The sequence below is a fragment of the Peromyscus maniculatus genome, chromosome 10 (assembly GCF_049852395.1).
Source record: "Peromyscus maniculatus bairdii isolate BWxNUB_F1_BW_parent chromosome 10, HU_Pman_BW_mat_3.1, whole genome shotgun sequence".
Classification (NCBI taxonomy): domain Eukaryota; kingdom Metazoa; phylum Chordata; class Mammalia; order Rodentia; family Cricetidae; genus Peromyscus; species Peromyscus maniculatus.
In genome coordinates, this window is record NC_134861.1 from 59,677,656 (window position 1) to 59,697,601 (window position 19,946).

General features: G+C 45.8%; 1 protein-coding gene across 9 annotated transcripts in view; it reads left to right on the forward strand.

Moving 5' to 3' along the window:
* Tbc1d1 (TBC1 domain family member 1) overlaps positions 1-19,946 on the forward strand; it is a 199,138-nt gene that overhangs the window by 97,468 nt on the left and 81,724 nt on the right. For 8 of the 9 annotated variants that reach the window (XM_006974594.4, XM_006974595.4, XM_076546328.1 and 5 more), the window contains 3 exons: positions 15,121-15,561; positions 17,330-17,419; positions 19,570-19,680. In XM_006974594.4, coding sequence (XP_006974656.1) covers positions 15,121-15,561; positions 17,330-17,419; positions 19,570-19,680 — 642 coding nt within the window. Of the gene's footprint in view, positions 1-11,724; positions 11,845-15,120; positions 15,562-17,329; positions 17,420-19,569; positions 19,681-19,946 lie in introns of all 9 variants that reach the window. The other variant, XM_076546327.1, reaches the window with a different exon arrangement.

Below are 19,946 nucleotides of genomic sequence, written 5' to 3' on the forward strand. Positions count from 1 at the left end.
ATATGGCCATATGTTGTTCTTGTTGTTGTTATTATTAGTTACTGTTGTTATTATTAGTTTGGAAGCTTAGAGGTTTTAACCGAATAAGGAAATTTGATACCAATGATGACTTCATCCCAATGCAAAGCAGATCCTGTGACCGGGTGGAGGGGGGGCAGTTTTGACTGGGAAGGCCCAGTTCTGAGCTCTGTGGTTCGATGCCAATCACTCTAGCCTTTTGTGGCTTCTTTTCCTGATCTCTAAAATGAGCAGGTTGAGTGAGTGAGTGGAGGGGTCCGTCCAGGAGTTAATGAAGAATTTGCTCTAGTGAAGGCATGGAGGTGGAAATGTGATGGGTAGAGGGAGACTCGGGATGCCTGTGATTGATAAAAAGGCTGCTTTTGGGGAAGCTGAATGAGGTAAGGGAGCCCATGTGCCTTCACACTCCTTGGAGGAGGACCCCTGGGGCAGCTGGCTCTCTGTGTTTGCTTGGAGAGGAGAGTCCATGAGCAGAAAGAAGCCTGACCTCATGGGAAATGCAGTTCCGGATGATCTGTGGAGAGCAGAGGGAATGAATTTGGGATAGGCCAGAGGCGAAGCCCTGGGTCCTGTGATCTGGCTGGGCTAAGTGCAGGCCTGACCAGCACTTGAGGTTGGGGCTCATGCTGAGGAATAAATAATGTGCACCCTCATGGTGGAAAGTTGCTGGAAGGAGAAAGAGCAGAAGCCTCTTCCCAGTCTGAGCTTGGTCGCCTGGAAAGCACTTGGGAACCAGGGAATGAGGAGGAAACCCACAGCACCGTGAAGAGACTGAATTTGGTTTGCCTGAAATACAGGTGATTCTTTAAAGAGGAAATTGGGCATTTGAGTCAAGTTAGAAAACCATTCAGAGGTAGAGGTGGAGATTAAGCAGTCCTCTGCTGAGAGCAGTGAGGAAGACAGACACCACTCCCCGAGTCCTCTGGCACAGCGGAAGGAACCCAGAAATCCTCTGCTGGGTTTGGGAGAGCAGATGCTAAGGCAGTAGTCGAGACGGCTGTGCAGCGGTTACTAAGCGCATCTAAAGGCGGCAGTCAGGTCCCACACTCCACAGTCCCTAACCCATAGGGCTTATCCTTTGTACTTCCTCTTGCCCTTGTCAATCAAGACGAGTGTCACTTTTGAAAATGTCCTTAGGATTCAGAGACTTTTGTTCCCTCTTGGTAGATGGAATTTAAGGTATGGGTGGATCGGAGTTCAGCCTGAGCAAGTCCCGAAGCTTCGGGCCAGACCGAATTGCTTTCTGGCGTGGGCGAGCCAGCCAGCCAGCCTGCTAGCCTCGGGCCAGTTCCCAGCAGCAGAGCAGCTCATGGTGGCTGCTTATCTCTTGTCAGCCTGGTTTCTGTGTTGGTTCTCTAGGAATGTTCCTGATAGTGAATGTCTGATCCCATAAAATGAAGGCAGCCTCCTCGCAGTGGGGGGCAGGGGACCAGCTGGGAGAGAACTGAGCCCCCCAGGCCCTGTCCTCAGCAGACCCATGAAGGTGGAGGCTGTAGGCAGGTTCTCAGTGTCCACCACCCCCACGCCACTCCTTAAATAATAATTAAAAAAAGTGACACACAGAAACTGAGTATATTTACGGTGTGCTGTGTGCTGTTCAAATCACAGGTCAGTGTTACCTCGCTTGCCCTGTTTCTCGTTTGCTGGTGTGAGAGGCTAAAGCCTTTTCTGGGGGCAGGTTTGCTCCCTGGCTGTTGGGGGCCTCTCGAGACTCCAGCCCTGGGCTCCTTCCCACCTCTCCGCTCACCCTTGTGGCAGCTTTTGAAGTCTTTTAAAATCAGAACCCATGCAGCCTGATCAGCCAGAGGAACTGTGGGGTCACGACCCCTCCCTTGATGTGAGGTTGACATTTCTCCTAATGCCCTAGGGTTTTGTTCCTTCCATTCTTTGGCTATCCAGGTCATTCTGTGGGCTTATCCCAGGCTTAGAGCCAACTCAGGTCCTTAAATCTTGTTCACATGAACCGCTGGCAAGCGGAGACTGCCATGGGTACTTACCAGCTGAGAGGGTTTTTATCTTCTGTTGTTTTTTGTGTTTGCAACTTATTTTTAATAATTTACATATGCATCACTCTGCTCTGGATGCTGGAGGACTTTGTATTTGTTAGCTTATTTGCCACTAGAAGGCCTTTCTTGACTATAGTAGACAGTAACTTCGAAAGGACTGGTTCAAGGAAAAGGTACATTTTTGGTGACAGTACTCCAAAATGGCCTTGTTCCAAACTCGCAGAGATCCACTGGCATCCGCCTCACCCCTCCGCACCAAGTACTGGAATTAAAGAAGGGTGTGCTGCCACACAGACTCGAAAGGTGTGCTTTAAATTTTTTAAATCCTTCAAAACTTATAATACTAAGGTGTATAAAGTATAGGGGGAGACAGCATGTGAGTGTGCAAATAACAAACTCCTCCTGTCTCACTGCTGCCCGGAGCCTGCCACGTACCCCACTCAGACCTATTCTTTAGTAAGCTTCGTGTAATGTTGTGTCTGGTTTGGCCTGGGGTGATGGCCCGGCAGGTAGAGGTGCCCGCTGCACACGCCTGAAGATAAATGTGATCCCTAGAACCCACATAAAGGTGGGAGGGAGGAGCCCATTACGCTGAACTGTCTGGTCTCTGCTGCACACCGTGGCATGTGGACACCCCCAAACACAGGACATCCCTATGAATGAAAATATGTGGGAGAAATAGCAGCCTTTCATTCACAATTGTATTATTAGTTCTTTTGAAAAGTAAGTCGGTTTGGGAGGGGAAGGGGGAAGAAAAGGAAAGGGAAATGATGGAATTACGTTTTAATTAAGAAATTAATCATTTATCTCGAAAACAATTCCATCATTTTGGCCACTCTACCACAATGGTGTGAGGAATTATGTACTATCCAACATCCTGGTTTCACCCATGGCACAGTATCCTTTTTTTTTTTTTATTGTTCAGGAATATAATTCCCAGTTCTCATGTGAATACTAAGTTGTAATTTGTGCTCAGATTTATTCCAGGTTTTTCTCTTTTCTCTCCTTTTCTTTTCCCCCTGTTTTTTTTTTTTTTTTTTTTTTTTTTTTTTTTTTTTGGTCTCAATGTCTCTGCTTCTAACCACTGCAGTCCTCTGACTTCTGGGGCACCCTCTCATGCGGTTACCAGTTCTTGCCTATTTCAGTCTGCAGTGGGTCTCTGTCTCCTTGCTCCCCAGTTTGGATCGCCACTGCCTAGACGAGGCCGCTGTCTCTCTTGTTGCTGGTTTCTTCCTTCACCAGTCATGTACTCAGCCTGGGTGTAGGAATAGCACCATGCCAGAGATTTGACCTTTCTTTAATAAGAGGGTGTGCACAGGGCTGTGGGAAGAAGTGTCGGGCACACTTTCCCCAAAACCTATAAGTTAGAAGTCGAAACCTTCCTATTGTTTATTTTCATTTTAACCTACATAATCTATCTGTAACACTCTAATAGAGTATTTTCATGTAATACTTCATGTGAATTGAAGTGAGGTAGTGTTACATTTACCATTTTACACTTAGAGGACCCCCCCCCCCCCACACACACACACGTTAAAGTGCATCTGCCAGGTCCATGGAACTAAATCAAAACTTACGGGGTGAGAGAGACTCACAGGTGCCCTGGGAGTTGATGGAAAAGCATTCTAGAGCAAGCGCCTCTTGCCTTCGGTGATTGTCAGATGTGAACCCCAATCCAAGCAGATTCTGGAAGTGAGGTTGCACCGATTGTAGCTGTCAGAGATGACACAGAGTTGACAGTTGGAAAGACTCAGGCTCTGTCAGTGTCTGTATTGGACTGAGTTGTGTACAAGGACTAACCGGACTTACATTGTGTATTTGTAACATTTGGAAAGAACTGTAGTGTGTTTGTGTTGATGAATTTATATCATAGAGAAGCCAGTTTTGGTACTCTAACAGACATTTGAGTTTTGTTTAGCATTTACTTTCTTCAGGAATTACGTTTTGTTATTTGAGTGAGAGACTTTGGCTGTTGCTTCCCATTTTCAGCTGGCTTTGCGATGGTAGGGATGGCTTTGGACACACGGGGACGCAGACACACACACACCCCAACCCCCCCCTACACACCCATGGTCCAAGGGAGATGAATGGTGGGTTGTGGCAATGGGGGGTGACACTCAGTGTTGTTGAACATATAGCCTGAGTTCTCCTCGGCACAGGGCAGAAAAGAATTTCAGGAAGAGTCAGTACCTAGCAAAGTTGGGTTGATTAAGTAAAGGGCTATATTCAGTAAAGCAAGTGAGTTTATTAAGTAAAAAGATGTTTCAGAAAAGGGTGGCAGTATACTCTTAAGACATGAAGATTGGCTGAGTGTGTTTGCACACGCCTTTAATCCCAGCACTCAGGAGGCAGAGGCAGGTGGATCTCTGTGAATTTGAGGCCAGCCTAGTAAAGTGAGTTTATAACTCACTTTAACTTGGTAAAGCGAGTTCCAGGATAGCCAGGGCTGTTACACAGAGAAACCGTGTCTCAAAAAACCAACCAAACAAACAGACAAACAAAAAATAGGAGGAGGAGGAGGAAGAGGAGGAGGAGGAAGAGATCCAGTAAGATCAGGTCTTCAGGTTTTCCAGTAGCTCATTTTATGGGCAAACTTTAATGGAGTGGGGAATTATTCTTGAGTATAGTTGGTAGAATGATGGCAGTTCCAGGAGTGGAAAGCTGTTTTGTCTCTCAATACAGTTTTCCCAGATGTGTCTGAAGTCAGGTGCATGATGGGAATAGGCAGTTTTGTCAAGCTAAGGACATGGAGATGCCATTATAAAAAGGAAAGGACCCTGGTGATTTCGGTCAGCCATGCTGGTCCCAGCCAGTTTTGAGTCATCTTGCTGCAAGGCGAGTCTGGTTGTATCAGCCTTTAGCCACCTTGGCCCTTACCCTGGCCCTCCTGCCTATCCAGCCTCCTCCAGTTCTCTTATCTGAGTCCTTGCTGGAGTACTCCTCTCCTGGATGTCTTCAGTCCAGTGGTCCTTAACCTGGACTCTGAGGATAAGAAGTTGGGTACATGCACTTGAATGGGGAAAAACATTACGTCTCTATTTTCATCAACTTCCAACTAAAATCTAACTTAATCCTCCGATTGTTAATGAACTCAGCAAGACCAGTATCATTAGCAGCTCCTGTAATGTTAATATTAATAAAATCACAGTGCTGTGATCTACTCTCAACATTGTATGGTGTGTGTATGTAGGTCAGAGGTCCATGTCAGTTATCTTCTATTTCTTTTCACTTTGTGTTTTTGAGACAGAGTCTCTCTCTGAGCCTGGAACTCATCAATTGGCTAGACTAACTTGCCAGCAAATTCCAGAAATATACATACATACATACATACGTACGTACATACATACTCCCACCTCCACCCGGCACTGGAGCTATAGGAGTTCACTGCTGTGTCCAGTGTTACAGACTCAAATGTTCATGCTTGTGTGGCAGCGCCTTAGCACGTGAGCCATCCTCTGAGCCCTTTACTGTTGATAACCTCTGATGTGAAGTGCTCGGGGGAGTTTTCCCTACACCAACATCCAGTTCTGCAACTTTCCAGGCCACAGCTGATTGGGTAGAGATTCAGTTCAGTTCCGACACTAATCACTCCATAGAGCGGACCACACAGGCAAGGGCTTAGTCTTCCAGCACTGCATCAACTGCAGGGCCATTTGCAAGTCCCGGGATTCCTCTCTAAACAGTACAGTCGGGCTCACAGCACCCATTCTTGACTCGGTGGCTTGCTAGACGGTGCACGAAGCTCAGGAAGTTCTTTCCTTATATTTCCTGATTTATCAGAGATGCAGCTCAAGAGGAGCCAAGCGGAAGAAATGAAAACAGGATGGTGTCCGTCGGGGTAGAGACCATCCTGTGCCACTGCCTGCGCCTGTGCCCTCTAGATATGCCAGCTCCATGTGTTCACCAAATGGGGAGCCCTGGACCCATGGTTTTGGGGGGATTTTTACATAGGTTCTATTAGGGAGCTCTGGACCCCATTGTTTGGGGGGATTTTTTTTTAAATGTAGGTTGTATTAATGAGGTGTTGTATTACTGGTTAATTAACTTGGCTACAACCTTTGCCCCAGTCAAGAGGTGGTGATGGAACCAAATTTCCAAAAATCTCATCACATGATTGGCCCCTGAGCTCTGTGAAGACCCGCCCTGAGCCACTCATTAGCATAACGTTAGATATGATGGAAAGTGTCATATTATGAATAACAAAAGACCTATCACTATATTTTGAAACATTCTTGCCTGGAGTCAAGGCCATTCCTCACTTTATTACCATTTTTAGACTGTACTACAGATTATATATTTTTCAAAATACTATGCGCATCATTATTTTGAGTGATATTAATTACAGTAGAATGTGACTCACTACTTGGCTCTTGTTAAGTATGGCAATAAGATGCAATATCAAAATTACATGGATAATTTCTTTTCATTACAATCAGATTCCCTCCTATTCCCTAGTGTACCATTTTATGCGTTGTAAAACTTAATTTTGGGAAGGCATAGGCTTCACCAGGCTGTCAGAGAGTCTTTGAAAAAATTAAAAAATGAAACTTAAGACTCAGCCCTGGGGTGCATTTGAGAAGAGCACCAGCAAGGCACCATTGCTTAGGGAGGATTGGTAGGAACGAGGGCAGACCACCTCTCCCTTGAGGGGCAGCCCACTGAGCCCCATTGCCTGCCCTCCAGTTCACAGCCTCCTCCATAGCCTGTGGCCATTGTAATGTCTGCTCACCCCAAAACAGAGGGGTCAACTGTGCCTTTCCCACCCAAAAATGTGTAACATAAAAATAGCTTTGGTACTTACTAGAGGGGCCAGTCTGTGGCACACTTGGTGTGCTGTTTGTGGGGCACATTGTGCCTTCTGCGCATGTCTGTGGCATGCCTTCAGTGCATGTCTGTATGGCATGCCTTCTGTGTACAGGCACTGTGATGGAAATGTCCTCCATGGGTTATCCCAGGTTTCCAAGGTCTGTTCAAGATATTTCTCTTTCCTTTTCTGAAATGCTGATGCTTCTTTTTTTTTGAGGGGGGGCGGGGCTAGGAGCTGAAGGTGTTTGAGACAGGGTTTCTCTGTGTAGCTCTGGCTGTCCTGGAACTCACTTTGTAGACCAGGCTGGTTTTAAACTCAGAGATCCACCTACCTTTGCCTCCCAAGTGCCCGGATTAAAGGCGTGTACCGCCATACCCGGCTAAGATATTTTTCACATTTATTTAGCATTGCAGTAATTCACACACCGACTACACTCTTTCAGGTCCCTTAGCTTGTCTACACCAGTGAGCAAGAGACGGCATTGTGTTCTCTTGGAGCTGGTACTTACACTGAGGTGCTTTATTCTGGGAAGTCTGTAGAGCCTGCCTAAGCGTGTCATAAAACTGTTTGCCTGGTGTATTTTATAGACTCGTGGTTTCCCTGATGCTCTTGCGGGCCTAGGATGCTGGAGTCGGTGGGAGGAGAAGGGGTATCCTGCCTCCTCAGCCCCAGTTTAACCAGGGTGCTCCTGTGGTACTTGCGAGGCTGTAGGAAAGGTGAGCATGGAAGAGGGGAGTTTGAGTGAAGGTGTAGTCCAGCCTTTACATTTGACTGGATTATGCTTACTAGTTCATGGCCGAGAAGACACTTTGTCATTGTCAGATCCGAGGCAGCTGGAGCGACAGTCAGCGCCTTGCCCCTGGGTACTGCAGTAGAGTCAGTATTTGTCTTGCAGACAGCAGGATGAACAGCAGTCCCTGGCAATCAGTAAGTGATAGGTTCGCTACTAAACCGTCCTACTCAATATTTAATTTTTTTGGCTGTAAAATGACCTGCCAGGGTAGGTGGTCCCGTTGGTAGAAGCAGCAGCTGAGATCCCGGGCTGGGGTGACTTGCCTGGATTGTGCTGGAATCAGCACCTGTTCCGGTATTCTGCTGCACACGTCTCCCTGTGGGACTGTCAGTGCAGGACGCTCATGAGTTCAGCTGCTTCAGGACGAAGGCCTCACTCCTGGTTTGGACCAACAGCCAGAGTCCGTGTCTGTTTGTTAAAGGGCTCTGCTGTGCCACTTTCTGCCCCCAGACTATCCTCGAGGTCCAGTTCTCAACAGTGACAGGAGATTCTTTCTTGTAACCTCACCCCCAACTCTGTGTGTGATTAGAAGGAGTCCTGCATTCCCTTCAAGGCCATGCATGCCCTGTCATGGCCTGCTTCCTGCCCCTCAGGCCCTCCTCCTAAAATTTCTACCATACTCCAAAAATGCTGCCTGTTGGGGACCAAGCTTTTAACAGTATATATGTGGGTGTGTGTGTGGGGGGCATTTAAGATCCAAACCATAGTGTCTTGCAGTAACTAAGATTAATGCCGTAGTTTTCTAAAAGGAATGAGATGGTTCTATATGAGTTGATACGTCAATAATATAGGGCCCCAGTGATAATAGTTGCAGAACATTGTGTGTGTGTGTGTGTGTGTGAGAGAGAGAGAGAGAGAGAGAGAGAGAGAGAGAGAGAGAGAGAGAGAGAGAGAATGAAAAGGAACTGAGATACACAATGAGCTACACAAAGGAAAAAAACTGTAACTGTAGATGTTTCTGGGCTGGGATCGTAGGTGATGTTATATTTCTGGGGTTTTCTTTTATATGAATATGTATTAAACATGTATGTGAATATGTATTAAATATATATCAAAGTGACTGAGGAATACATTTTGCTCCTGTGTTTATAAAGGAGGATGGATGGCTGGGTGGTGGTGCACGCCTTTAATCCCAGCACTCAGAAGACAGAGGCAGGTAGATCTTTGTGAGTGCAATGCCAGCCTGATCTACAGAGTTAGTTATAGGAAAACTAAGGATATACAAAGAAACCCTGTCTCAAAAAAAAAAAAAAAATCCTGTCACAAAAGAAAGCTTTTTTTTTTTTTTTTCTAAAGAGGAGGGATTATTGAAACATGACAATACTTGTGTTCGTTTCGTCCTTGGTTCTTGAGATTGGCCCTTTTAGGCCAATCAGTCCAGGTCAGGGCCTTAATCTTGGCTTCTTTGAGGGGAGGGAGTAGGGCAGAGGCAGGCCTGTACCTTTCCTCTTTTTGTTCTGCTCATTAGCAACAGGCCGGCATCTTCTGAGCCCTAAAGTGATGGCCCTCAGGCACAGCAGTATAGAGACAGCTCTGCAGGTCTGGATTTAGATCTTAGTCCCAGGGACTGGTGAGGAGAAGGGCCCACAACGGGGACTCGTTCCACGAGGCCCTCGTTCCACGGGCACAAGCATGCTTTCGGAATTTTCCTCCATAAATGAGATAGCAGAGGAAGAATGCAAGATGGAAGTCTCCATGCCTAGTGGATGTCTTGGTTCCGATGGGCTCATAGCTTCTGTTGTGGTTCGGGTACTTCGCATGAGATACAGGCTCTGGCTCTGACTAGCTGGAGTTGTTTATAAATGTGGGGCATTGCTCACTCTGCTGAGAATGAAGGTTACGATTCAGTTGAGTTTCTGAGCGTTAGTGTTCGGTGTGTGATGCGGTTCCCAGCCCGTGTTTGAGTTAGTTGCTGATTTTTTTGAGAGAGAGCACAACCTCCTTGGGGAGTCCATGTTTCTCGTTGCCTGTCCCTGGGTCCTGTGCCTGCTTGCGCAGCTTTCCTCTTCTCTTCAGGTCCCCTAAGGAAGGAAGGCCTTACTTACCTTTTATATAAGAAATGAAGTCTTGCCTTTGGAGATCTGGCCAAAACCCCAGAAAATCCTCTGCTCTGTTTTCAGCCAGGTGGATTCTGCTTACAGGTAAGCAAAGGATGTATGTGAAATCCCAGAGTGGGAGGCCTCACGACGTCAGCCCTGCCCTGCCCCTGTCGTCAGGACAGATACCGCTGAACTCAGACATGAGCCCCACTCGAGGAGAGGAAACAGACGTTCCGAGGGGCATTTTGGCCCAGATGTGAGGCAGTGTTAGAAGCTTTGCACAGGACCTGTGCTTCCTGTCCAGTTTTGTCCAGTGGTCCTCCGTGGTTCCTCTCCCCCTCACTTCACATGACAGCCAGCAGGCAGGGCATGGGGAGAAGGGCAGTGTCTGTTCAGCAGAAATTCACTTGGGCTCTGTTTCTGGATATTGTTTTTCAAATATGACCTACAATTTTATTACATCTTTCCTTGCGTAGGCATAAAAATGGCGTTAGATTAGACTCGTGGGCATGTTGGTGGCTGATTTTATTTTAAGAAGTGTGGGAAACACTGAAGTCAGTTTCTTTAGAAATGCCTAGACTGCTTTCGCCGCCCTCCTTATGGGCTTAGCACTTCTCTCCTGTGGCTGGCCCATGGTGCCACCTCGCTCAGTCACTGTCCTGTAGTGGCGGATCTCTGTGTAGTCTGGCAGTTTGCTCATCTTTGTGGAGAGGTTGGAATCCACCATGCAATGTGGCTGCTTTGTCCTGTTCATCCTTTGTGGACATCTCAGTTTTATCCTGTGAGGCCAAACTAGTACACAACATGAATGTCTATGCATATTATATAGAGAGGGGCTGTTGTTTTTTTCTCTCTAAATGATACATTAAGACGAATACGGTATGGTCCAGGGTTTTGTATGAAATTAAAGGCAGAGGAGGTGTAGTGAGGAAGAGCGTGGTGTGAAGTGGTTTCTCCCTCATGATCAACAAACAAGCACTAATTCTCATTATCAACAACAAAGGTGTCTGTTCCTCCTGGGAAATAATTAATATGAAATGGCCTGTTTTTCTATTACTATAACTATTTTTGCTATTACAGTTACTATTGTTTTTATTTAATTCCTTACGATACAAAAATCTACAAAGCAGTGAGTATTCCTGTCATCTTTTTGTAACTTCAAAATGGTTTCTCTGTTATATCATGGGGAAAGTTTTAAATAGAGATGCTAGACTTCTTTTTTTTTTTTTTTAAACTTCAATCTGCATTCATTTTATGCTGAATTTATTCCTGTGCCGTAAGTTTTGGTTTCTTCAGTTTCTTCTGGGATGTCTTTTTCTTCTGTGCACCCCCCTCTTCTGGCTTTGGAACAGTTTGTTCCTTTCCAGTGAGGATCATCTCGCTGTGGCAGGGGGCGCACGTATAGACTAATCAGGCCATGAGCTCTGTAAGTTTGTCAGCGAGTCTTAGATGTTGTGCTCACTGGATGTGTTTAAGGACTAGAGAACCCACATCTCAACCCTTAGCTTCAGCATTACTCTGCATTTTTGGGTCCCCAGCCCTGTGGCCAGTCCCACTGTTGAGCCTGGACGCACCTACCCACTCCACCATTTCGTCACCAGAGCAGCGCACAGGGCTTCTTTAAAGTGACGTTTTTAAGATAGTTGGTGACATTCCAGATGTGCATGTCTTGGTGGCCTGGGCAGTTTCTCAGGGGTTCTTGAAGTGCACAAAACGATTTGAACCTCCTCATTTGCATGGCTTTTTTGAGTCAGGAGAGTAGGAAACCGTCTTTACAGGTCACCCCAGGCTTACAGGAAGAGGAGGGCAAGACACTGGACTTTTTATTAAAGAGTCATTTAATACTTACATGGTAATAGTTGGCAGACAAACCTGTAAATGCAAAGTAAAAGTGACATTTTTTTTATTCTAAGGGTTGTTTTAGAAATGCCCTTCTAAATCCTTGTGAATAAAATTACAGTTGCAGTGTGTTTATAATCCCTTAAAATCCCTAAATCCTCAAAAAGCTGACCCATGTGCTTGAGTAATAACTTGACTTACAGAAATATCTCTGATTCTTAGATTAACATTTTCCCTGTCCCTGTGAATCAGTACTGACTTGAGCCTGCGTGAAGAACTGTCCTTTACAATGCGTTTGTTAGTATGTGAACTCTGAAGACAGGTCCGCTGCATTAATTCTGGGTAATTGATCTTAATTAGTTAACATTTCTGTTGGGGTTCCCATAGTATCAGACACTCCAACCAAACCCAAACCCTTGTTAAATTTATTCCAGTAAAACAGTCTTCAGATTTTCCCTCCTGCTCTAGCTAGTTTGGATTTGCTTTATCGGCTTATCTGCACACAGGAATGACGTAGTTTAGTGCTCTGGCTGAACTAAGCAAGATTTTCAGTAAAAGTACCCGATCATATCAGAGGGGATAAGTCTCCAGTGACCCGGTGTATTTGCCCCAAGAAGGTCTTGGGTTAGTTTGTTTGTTTGTTTGGGGCCAGGAGTCATTGTAACCTGGTGTATATATTCCTATAGACCATTGAGCCTGTTTTTCAGTTGTGTTTATTTTGGGGGTTCATCCTGACATCTTCCTTCTTTTTATGTCTCTGAGCTTCAAGTACTACCCACTACTTCCACGTGACTGCTTTCCCTGTCTTGAAGACATCTTTGCCTCACCCTTGTATTGCCTCTGCTCTGCCTCACTGTCTGCCCTCGTCTGCTCTCTTCATCCCTGAATTAATGCCAGGTCTTCCAGGGCCCTTTTGGTCTCTCCCATTCTTTTCTCCCAGGGCTTCACCACACCCCTTGTCCTGCATGAGCTGGTGTCCCATCTCCCAGTATCTACCTTACACCATATTGCAAGTGTAGGGTGGCCGGAGGCGTGAGTCAAATTTATGCCTAATAATGAGGCCCAGCAAAGCAAGGAGAGGTAGGACTTGGTCTTTGAATGAACTGTGTCTGTTTTAGATTCTAATCAAAGAACTGGAGAAGTCCACAGTTAGAAACCCCGTGGTAGCCTGAGTTCTAACCTCGGCTGCTTCTGACTCCCAGAGTCAAGGGGACACTTGAGAACTCGCCTCTGAGGCTGCCGCATTCTTGCTGAAGTACTATAAGTTCATATGGCTTCGTACATTTTTTTTTCCTCTTTGAAACGTGATGGAAAACACCATTGCTCACTTGCAGGGTTGAAGATGCAGCGTATAGAAAGAAACATAGGATGTCTTAGCAGGCCTTAAAGAACTGAATAAACCGCATTTTCTGATCGGAAGTATAGTTAATAATTGGGAAGATTCACGTGACTCCTGTTACAATAGTCTCACACCCATGCTAAGAAAAGTGACCCTTCACAAGCGTAAGCTGGCAGTCTCAGTTTGAAGGAACACCATTTTTACCACACAGAACTCTTCCCTCAGCAAACTTCCGTCCTTCTGATCTTGAAGTCCCTCTCGCACTGAGAGAAACCATGGCCTTTTTTCCTTTGGCCATGGTCCTGTGAATCATTAGCAACGCTGTGACTGCAACTTAGACGTCCTGCTGTTTCCTTTCGTCTCATATTTTTCTGCCGATAAAAATTTCTAGGCTGCCACGTGATACACAGAATTATTTGGCTGTAAGGGGGTGAGTTACAGCATGTGCATGTAACGTACTCAGTGCAAACACGATTACCACTTAAAAACCCAGCCTTGGGCTGGCTAGGTGCCTTAGCAGGTGTGGGTGGCTGCTTACCAAAGCTAATGGCTGGAGTTCTGTCTCTGGGCCGTGTGGTGGCGAGAAAGAACCAAGTCCAACAACAGGTTGTCTTCTGACCTTCACACATACACACACACACACACACACATACACACACACACACACACACACACACACACACACACACACCAAAGAGTGTGCACTGCCCCACCCCCCACCCTTTAAAAATCAGCTTTTTATTGGTTTTTTGAGTCTCTCTGTGTAGCCCAAGCTGTTCTGGAACTCCCTGTGTAGACCAGGCTGGCCAAAAACTCACAGAGATCCGCCTGCCTCTGCCTCCCCAGTGCCACCACTGCCCGGCTAAAAATTCAACTTTTAAATATTATTTAAATCTTGTGCTTTAGAAATAATTTTTTAAAGGTGTGTGTGTGTGTGTGTGTGTGTGTGTGTGTGTGTGTGTTGTGTGTGTGTTGCCCACCTGCATGTTTGTGTTTCTTGTGCATGCAGTGCCCAGTGAGGCCAGGAGAGGATGTTTGATCCACTGGACCTGGAGTTATAGATGCCACCGTGTGGGCGCCGGGAATCGAACCCCTGTTTTCTGAAAGAGCATTAAGTGCTCTTAACTGCCGAGCCAAATCTCCAGCCTAGGAGTCATTTATTAAAAATATATCTCTAAAGACTTCCTTGACTGTTGGGGTAAAATACCTTGAGAGGAGATACCTTAATCTTTAGGGAAGGAAGGTTTCTCTTTAGTGTCCTCAGCATTTAGCGACAAAGAGTCGGGGGGGTCTTTGAGAATTATGTCATGGACAGAGAACACAAGCTTGCTTTCAGAATGAACTGGAACTAATCTCCCTTTCTTATACACACTGGTTGCTTTTTTTTCACCTGAGTTGGAAGGGGGATTGGGTTTTCCTGGTTATGATGTTAAATAAACAGGGCCCTATAGGTGTTTGGCCCTCAGACCCAAAGTTTTATACAAAGAAATATGGGAACTGTAGTTATGTGTGTCCTATCAAAGCAAAAACTGGCCCCTGCAACTGGGAGATGAAGTCCGTGCTTGCTACATTTTCACAAACCATGAGTGACAGTGAGTGTTGTGGCTGTCGGGCCCCTAAGGAGTGGTCGTTGACAGTGGTGTGGATTCCATCTTGTTTCTGACGTGCTGTGGAGAGCCTGCTCCTAAGTGGGCAGGATGGAGTGGGAGGGACACTGTGGCTTGGGAAACCATCTGCTTTTCCTTTACCTTAGCAAAGGAGCTCTTGTGACAGCCCCACTGTTCTGTGACGGTAGGCCTGCTTCTCTGCCCTCCTTGGTTCACGCTGTCTAGCTCTGTTGTTTTATCAGTCAGCATTAGGAAGTACAGCATCAAGTCATAACCTGTTAGTTACCGTGAAGAAAACAATGGTGCCATCATTTCCATAAATGTAAGATGATTTTAGAGTCCTTCACCCCACCATGTACGGAGGAAGGCTTTTCAAAGGACACTGCCCCGAACTCGTCTGAAGGAGCTGATCCGTTTAGGTGAATCAGGCTGAGACTAAGCGCAGTGGAGATGACCTGAGGACCTAGGGATTAGCGTGCAAAGCCTGCCCTGGGGCTGGTCACTTAACACTGGGGGGTGCAGTGGTCTGTGAGCCTCCTACAGCCCAGCCCCTGTGGCAGCGAGGGCGCTCTGGAAGCTGCGGTCTGCATCTGTGACCTTGGTATTGGTCGGGTGTGCCCCGCACGACAACCCCCTGCCGCAGGTGTCCCTAACCCGCTCCCTTTCTCGCAGGTGCCTGAGATCATCAGTTCCATCCGGCAGGCGGGGAAGATCGCCCGCCAGGAGGAGCTGCGCTGCCCCTCTGAATTCGACGACACCTTCGCCAAAAAGTTCGAAGTGCTCTTCTGCGGCCGGGTCACTGTGGCGCACAAGAAGGCGCCGCCCGCGCTGATCGACGAGTGCATCGAGAAGTTCAACCACGTGAGCTGCGGCCGCGGAGCCGACTGGGACGCGCCCCCGGGGCAGCCGCCAGCGCCCGGACCCCGGCCCATGCGCAAGTCCTTCTCGCAGCCCGGGCTGCGCTCGCTGGCCTTCAGGAAGGAGTTCCAGGACGCCAGCCTCCGCAGCAGCACCTTCAGTTCCTTCGACAGCGACATCGAAAACCACCTCATCGGGGGGCACAATGTGGTTCAGCCCACAGACATGGAGGAGAACCGAACTATGCTCTTCACGGTAACAATCCGGGGCAGTTGTCTGCACCCTGGAGGTCTGAAAAAAGTTGTCTTACGCATCCGTGGTTGTAGACATACATTCATTGCAGAAAGAGTAGTTATATAAAAGAGGTTCAAAAGGGATGTTAAACAATGTAAGTTTCAACACAATTTTACGTGGAAGATAGTCTCTTATTAATTTATAAACACCCATTGTTTATCAGGGTAATATGATTTTTATTAACCTTATATTTGAAACTTGCACCCCAACTAAAATACTGGTTTGGTTGCTTGTTTTTATTTTTCTTTTCCAAACAGAAAATTGTTAAACTGATAGCCATATGGAAGAAAATGAATAGATAAGGGAGCCAGCTGTTGCTGATTCATTGTGTCTTGGATTTTTCTGGATGGATGATTTCCCTGGGTGGGAATGGACAGGACTCGGCCCTCTTCCTGAAGTGAGCCGGTCTGTCGCGTTTTCCTTGGCGTATTTCTGCCTCTGAGTAATGTTAGGGAGCAAAACTAGCCTAGGTACCATGTTAGCCTTTCTGTGCCTCCCCCACGGCAATGAAATGGCCAAGGAGTGAGGAACAGCGGTGTGGCTGTAGCTGGGTTAAAAATCCAGAGAATGGGAGATGGCGCAGCCGCTAAGAGCACATGCCGCTCTTGCAGAGGAACGAGTTAGGTCCAAGCACCCACATTAGGTGGCCTGCAACCTCCTATAACTCCAGTTCAGGCACACATATTCACAGATAAAAGCATAATAAATTGTTAAAAATCCAGATGGTGTGTCGTGGTAATAGGGCTGACTTCCTCTCTTCGTAATGGACCTAGTACACGAAAGAGTGCTAGGTTGGCAGCGACACTTGGGCTTTAATCTGTGGTCTGTATGCTTTGTCCCCAAACGCTGTAGTGTTAGAAAGTTGCCCGGTGCGTTTGTGTATAAGTGGCTACAATATGCCAGAAATACAGCAGTGATTAGTCTCTGCCCACACGGAATTCAGATTCCAGCAATGCAGACAGGCTCTGACACCCCAGTAATTACGTAGTTGGATTGCAGTGAACACTGTGGAGAAGAAGCGGATGCTGTGGGAACGCCTGGGGAATCAGGAGAGGCATCTCTGAGGATGTGATTTTTCACCTTTGCGCCCCTCGTGATCTCAGGCATTTCTGCCTCCATGAGGCTATAGATCCCTGTCTTGTTCTCTGATTTGTATTTCTTATCAAAGGGTAAAGAAGCTTGTGAATTAGAGTGATATGAGGTTGTGACTACTAACTTGTTGATCTTAAGGAAGGTTTCCGTCTGTAGAAACCAACACACACTGGAACCGAGAAACTTCAGTATATGGAGGCGGGGCCCAGGGAGGCGGGGCCATGGGCGGGGCCCAGGGAGGCGGGGCCCAGGGAGGCGGGCTTCCACAGCCATCCTGGCATGAGGACACTCTGTGGCTGTAGGTGTTTTGGAAATACTCAATAGAAACTATTGTTTTCTATTGTAAAGGAAACTCATTTCCTTTAGAAGGGGATGTGGACTTTGAGGGTTATTATTATCATTTAGCTGCGTGGTCCTTTCCTCTCAGAATGCTGCTGTATACATAGGTGTTTGTCTCCTATCATTTGAAATCCATGGCATAAGCTGTAACCTTTAAACTCTTACAGTGATAGAGTTTTAGAAGAGAACCACTTCTAAACCACTTCCTCGTTGTCCACATAGGTCATGACACGTATAATGAATCAGTTTTCGGGAGAACCACATTTTTTTCTTTCTTTCTGTTTGTTTGTTTTTTAAGATTGGCCAATCTGAAGTTTACCTCATCAGTCCTGACACCAAAAAGATTGCACTGGAGAAAAATTTTAAGGAGATATCCTTTTGCTCTCAGGTAAATGCAGACAGATTGTTGATTACATTTCAGGTCTTCTAATAAATGCAGTAGAAGCACTGTTGTGTAAGAAAGCAGGCTTTTAATCTGGATTGGTGGTCTCTGTCTCATAGGGTACTAAGGCAAATTATAATCCTGGAATTAACAATTTTGCTTCTTGGAACAGTGTACTAGAGAAAATTGTCTACCTTCCTTTCTTTCCCCTGTCACTGGTATTAATACTTTCTAGCTATTTCCAATGGCTTATATGTGTGTGCATGTTTTATTTATAATTGGTATGTACATATGTGTGCATAGGTCTTATGAATAGTTGATGTACATGCATGCTTTACATATAATTGATATATGTTTGCACATGGTTTATATGTAATTGGTACATATGTGTGTTTTTTATATATATAATTCATATATATGTTGTAAAGAAACTTATTTCTACTTTCTTGAAATTCTTAATTTTTTTATATTCTCGTTATTTCCTCTCCTGTAAATATGATGGATGGTACTTATCCTTGAGGAGGTTTTTACCCAGAATACAGTGTCTCCTGGAAACTTTCTGTGCTTGTTAGTCTGTCTTCCAGCTGTGTCTTATAGATTTGGGAGGAATCTGTCAACTGTGATGAGCCGGTTTTCTCTGGATTGTTCTGGCAAATAAGAGATCATTTATGTTACTGTTTGGTGACTTATTTTTTCTTATATTCTAACTTTTCATTTCTGTAATAAGATGTAAAAATATTGTTTGCTAATCTAAAATGTAAGCTTATTAAGTTGTCCAAGAGATATTGTTTTCAATTCTGATAATAAGTAATGTTCTTAAATTGAATAGGGAAGCTTTTTCAAAGAAACTTAAAAATCACTTTCCCCTCCATAGCAGCCTGTTATATGATAAGTTTGTTGATGGAGGACACTGATTAAGATCAGGATACATCAGCAGTTACTGACTGGAAAATACTTGCCTGAAAGTGATATTATCCTCAGAATCTTGATTCGATCCTCGTTATGTTGAAATGTTAAAATGTTAGTTAGCTATTTAAGGTCTCTCTATGCAGCCCATGCTGTCCTGGAACTTGCTATGTAGACCGTGCTTGTCTTTGAACTCACAGAGATCTGTGCCTGCCTCTGCCTCCCAACTGCTGGAATCAGAGACCTGCCCCACCATGCTGGGAGACCTTTGCTTTTTTAGAGTGGTGTGGTAGTTCATTCTTTCCTGAAGAAGTACAGTTCATCAGATCATCTGAACCTTAAGTTACACACACTCGTATTTCTGCATGGAGATGCTTTTAGAGGCCTTGATAATACTGGTGCTGGAGAGATGGCTCACTGGTTAAGAGCTCTTGATGCTCTTGCTGAGGACCCAGGTTCTGTTCCCACCACTCCCGTGGTAGCTCACAACCGCTTCTAAATTCAGTTCCATGGAATTGGACATCCATGTCTGACCTCCACTGACATCAGGCATCTACACAGTACACATACATACATCGAGGCAAAACACCACACACGAAATAAGTCTAAACATGAAAGAGAACTGTCCCGGTTGCTCCTGACAGACTTGCGAGGCAGTGACAAGGCGCCTGTCAGCTTCTGTTCCCTGCTGCTATCAGCCGAGCTTATGCGGTAAGGTTTATTCTTTAGAAAGAGCTCTTGGGACCTGGAGAGCCCCGGCCTCAGTCTCAGAGACTTCAGAGCTGTCTTGTCATATAAGTAATTTTGCTGCTCATTCTTCATGCCAGCTCGGTTCAGTGTTGGCTTGTGATTTTAGTACAAACACATTTTGAATCTTTTTAACCTTTATATTTGTGAGTTGTATGTACGTGTTTGTTCGTGTGTGTTAATCTCTGGTGTGCTGTTGATTTTTAAAGTAGTTTTTATTCCTTATTCTCCTCCCCACACCCCCCGGAGTTCTAGTTTTTCTGGCAGCCACTCTCTACTTCCTTTTTAATACTAAAGTGAGCATTGAGATGTGAATTTTCCAACCTTGACTCATATTGTGAGATAGTAAATGTAACATTTTACTAGGATGCTAATCTTCATTTAAAAATACGTGAGCAGTAATCTCGTAGTGCTCTTTAAGTGGGGCAGCGTCACCATGAAGCTGTATTTCCGCCAGCACTGCTCTGTACCCCTTACATGTCCCCTTCTTCCTCCTCGCACAGGGCATTAGGCACGTGGACCATTTTGGGTTTATCTGCCGGGAATGCTCAGGTGGCGGCGGCGGAGGCTTTCATTTCGTCTGTTACGTGTTCCAGTGCACAAATGAAGCCCTGGTAAGAGGTCGACAGTGCCCGCTGCAAGCCTCATGAGGAATTTCAGCCCTGCTGAGTTTCCTTGCTGACATGGCAATGGATGGTTTAATTATTCACCCGAGACTAACACCTTTCTGCTGTGCATCCAAGACTCATTTGAATTTCATTTTAAATTTCAATAATTTTGAAAGACATGCTTGCTTTCGCTCTCTCCTCGAATGCAGCATTTAGAAACTTCATTTTGCCCAAGTGTGGCGGCCCTGTTCTTGTAAATCCCGGCACTCGGG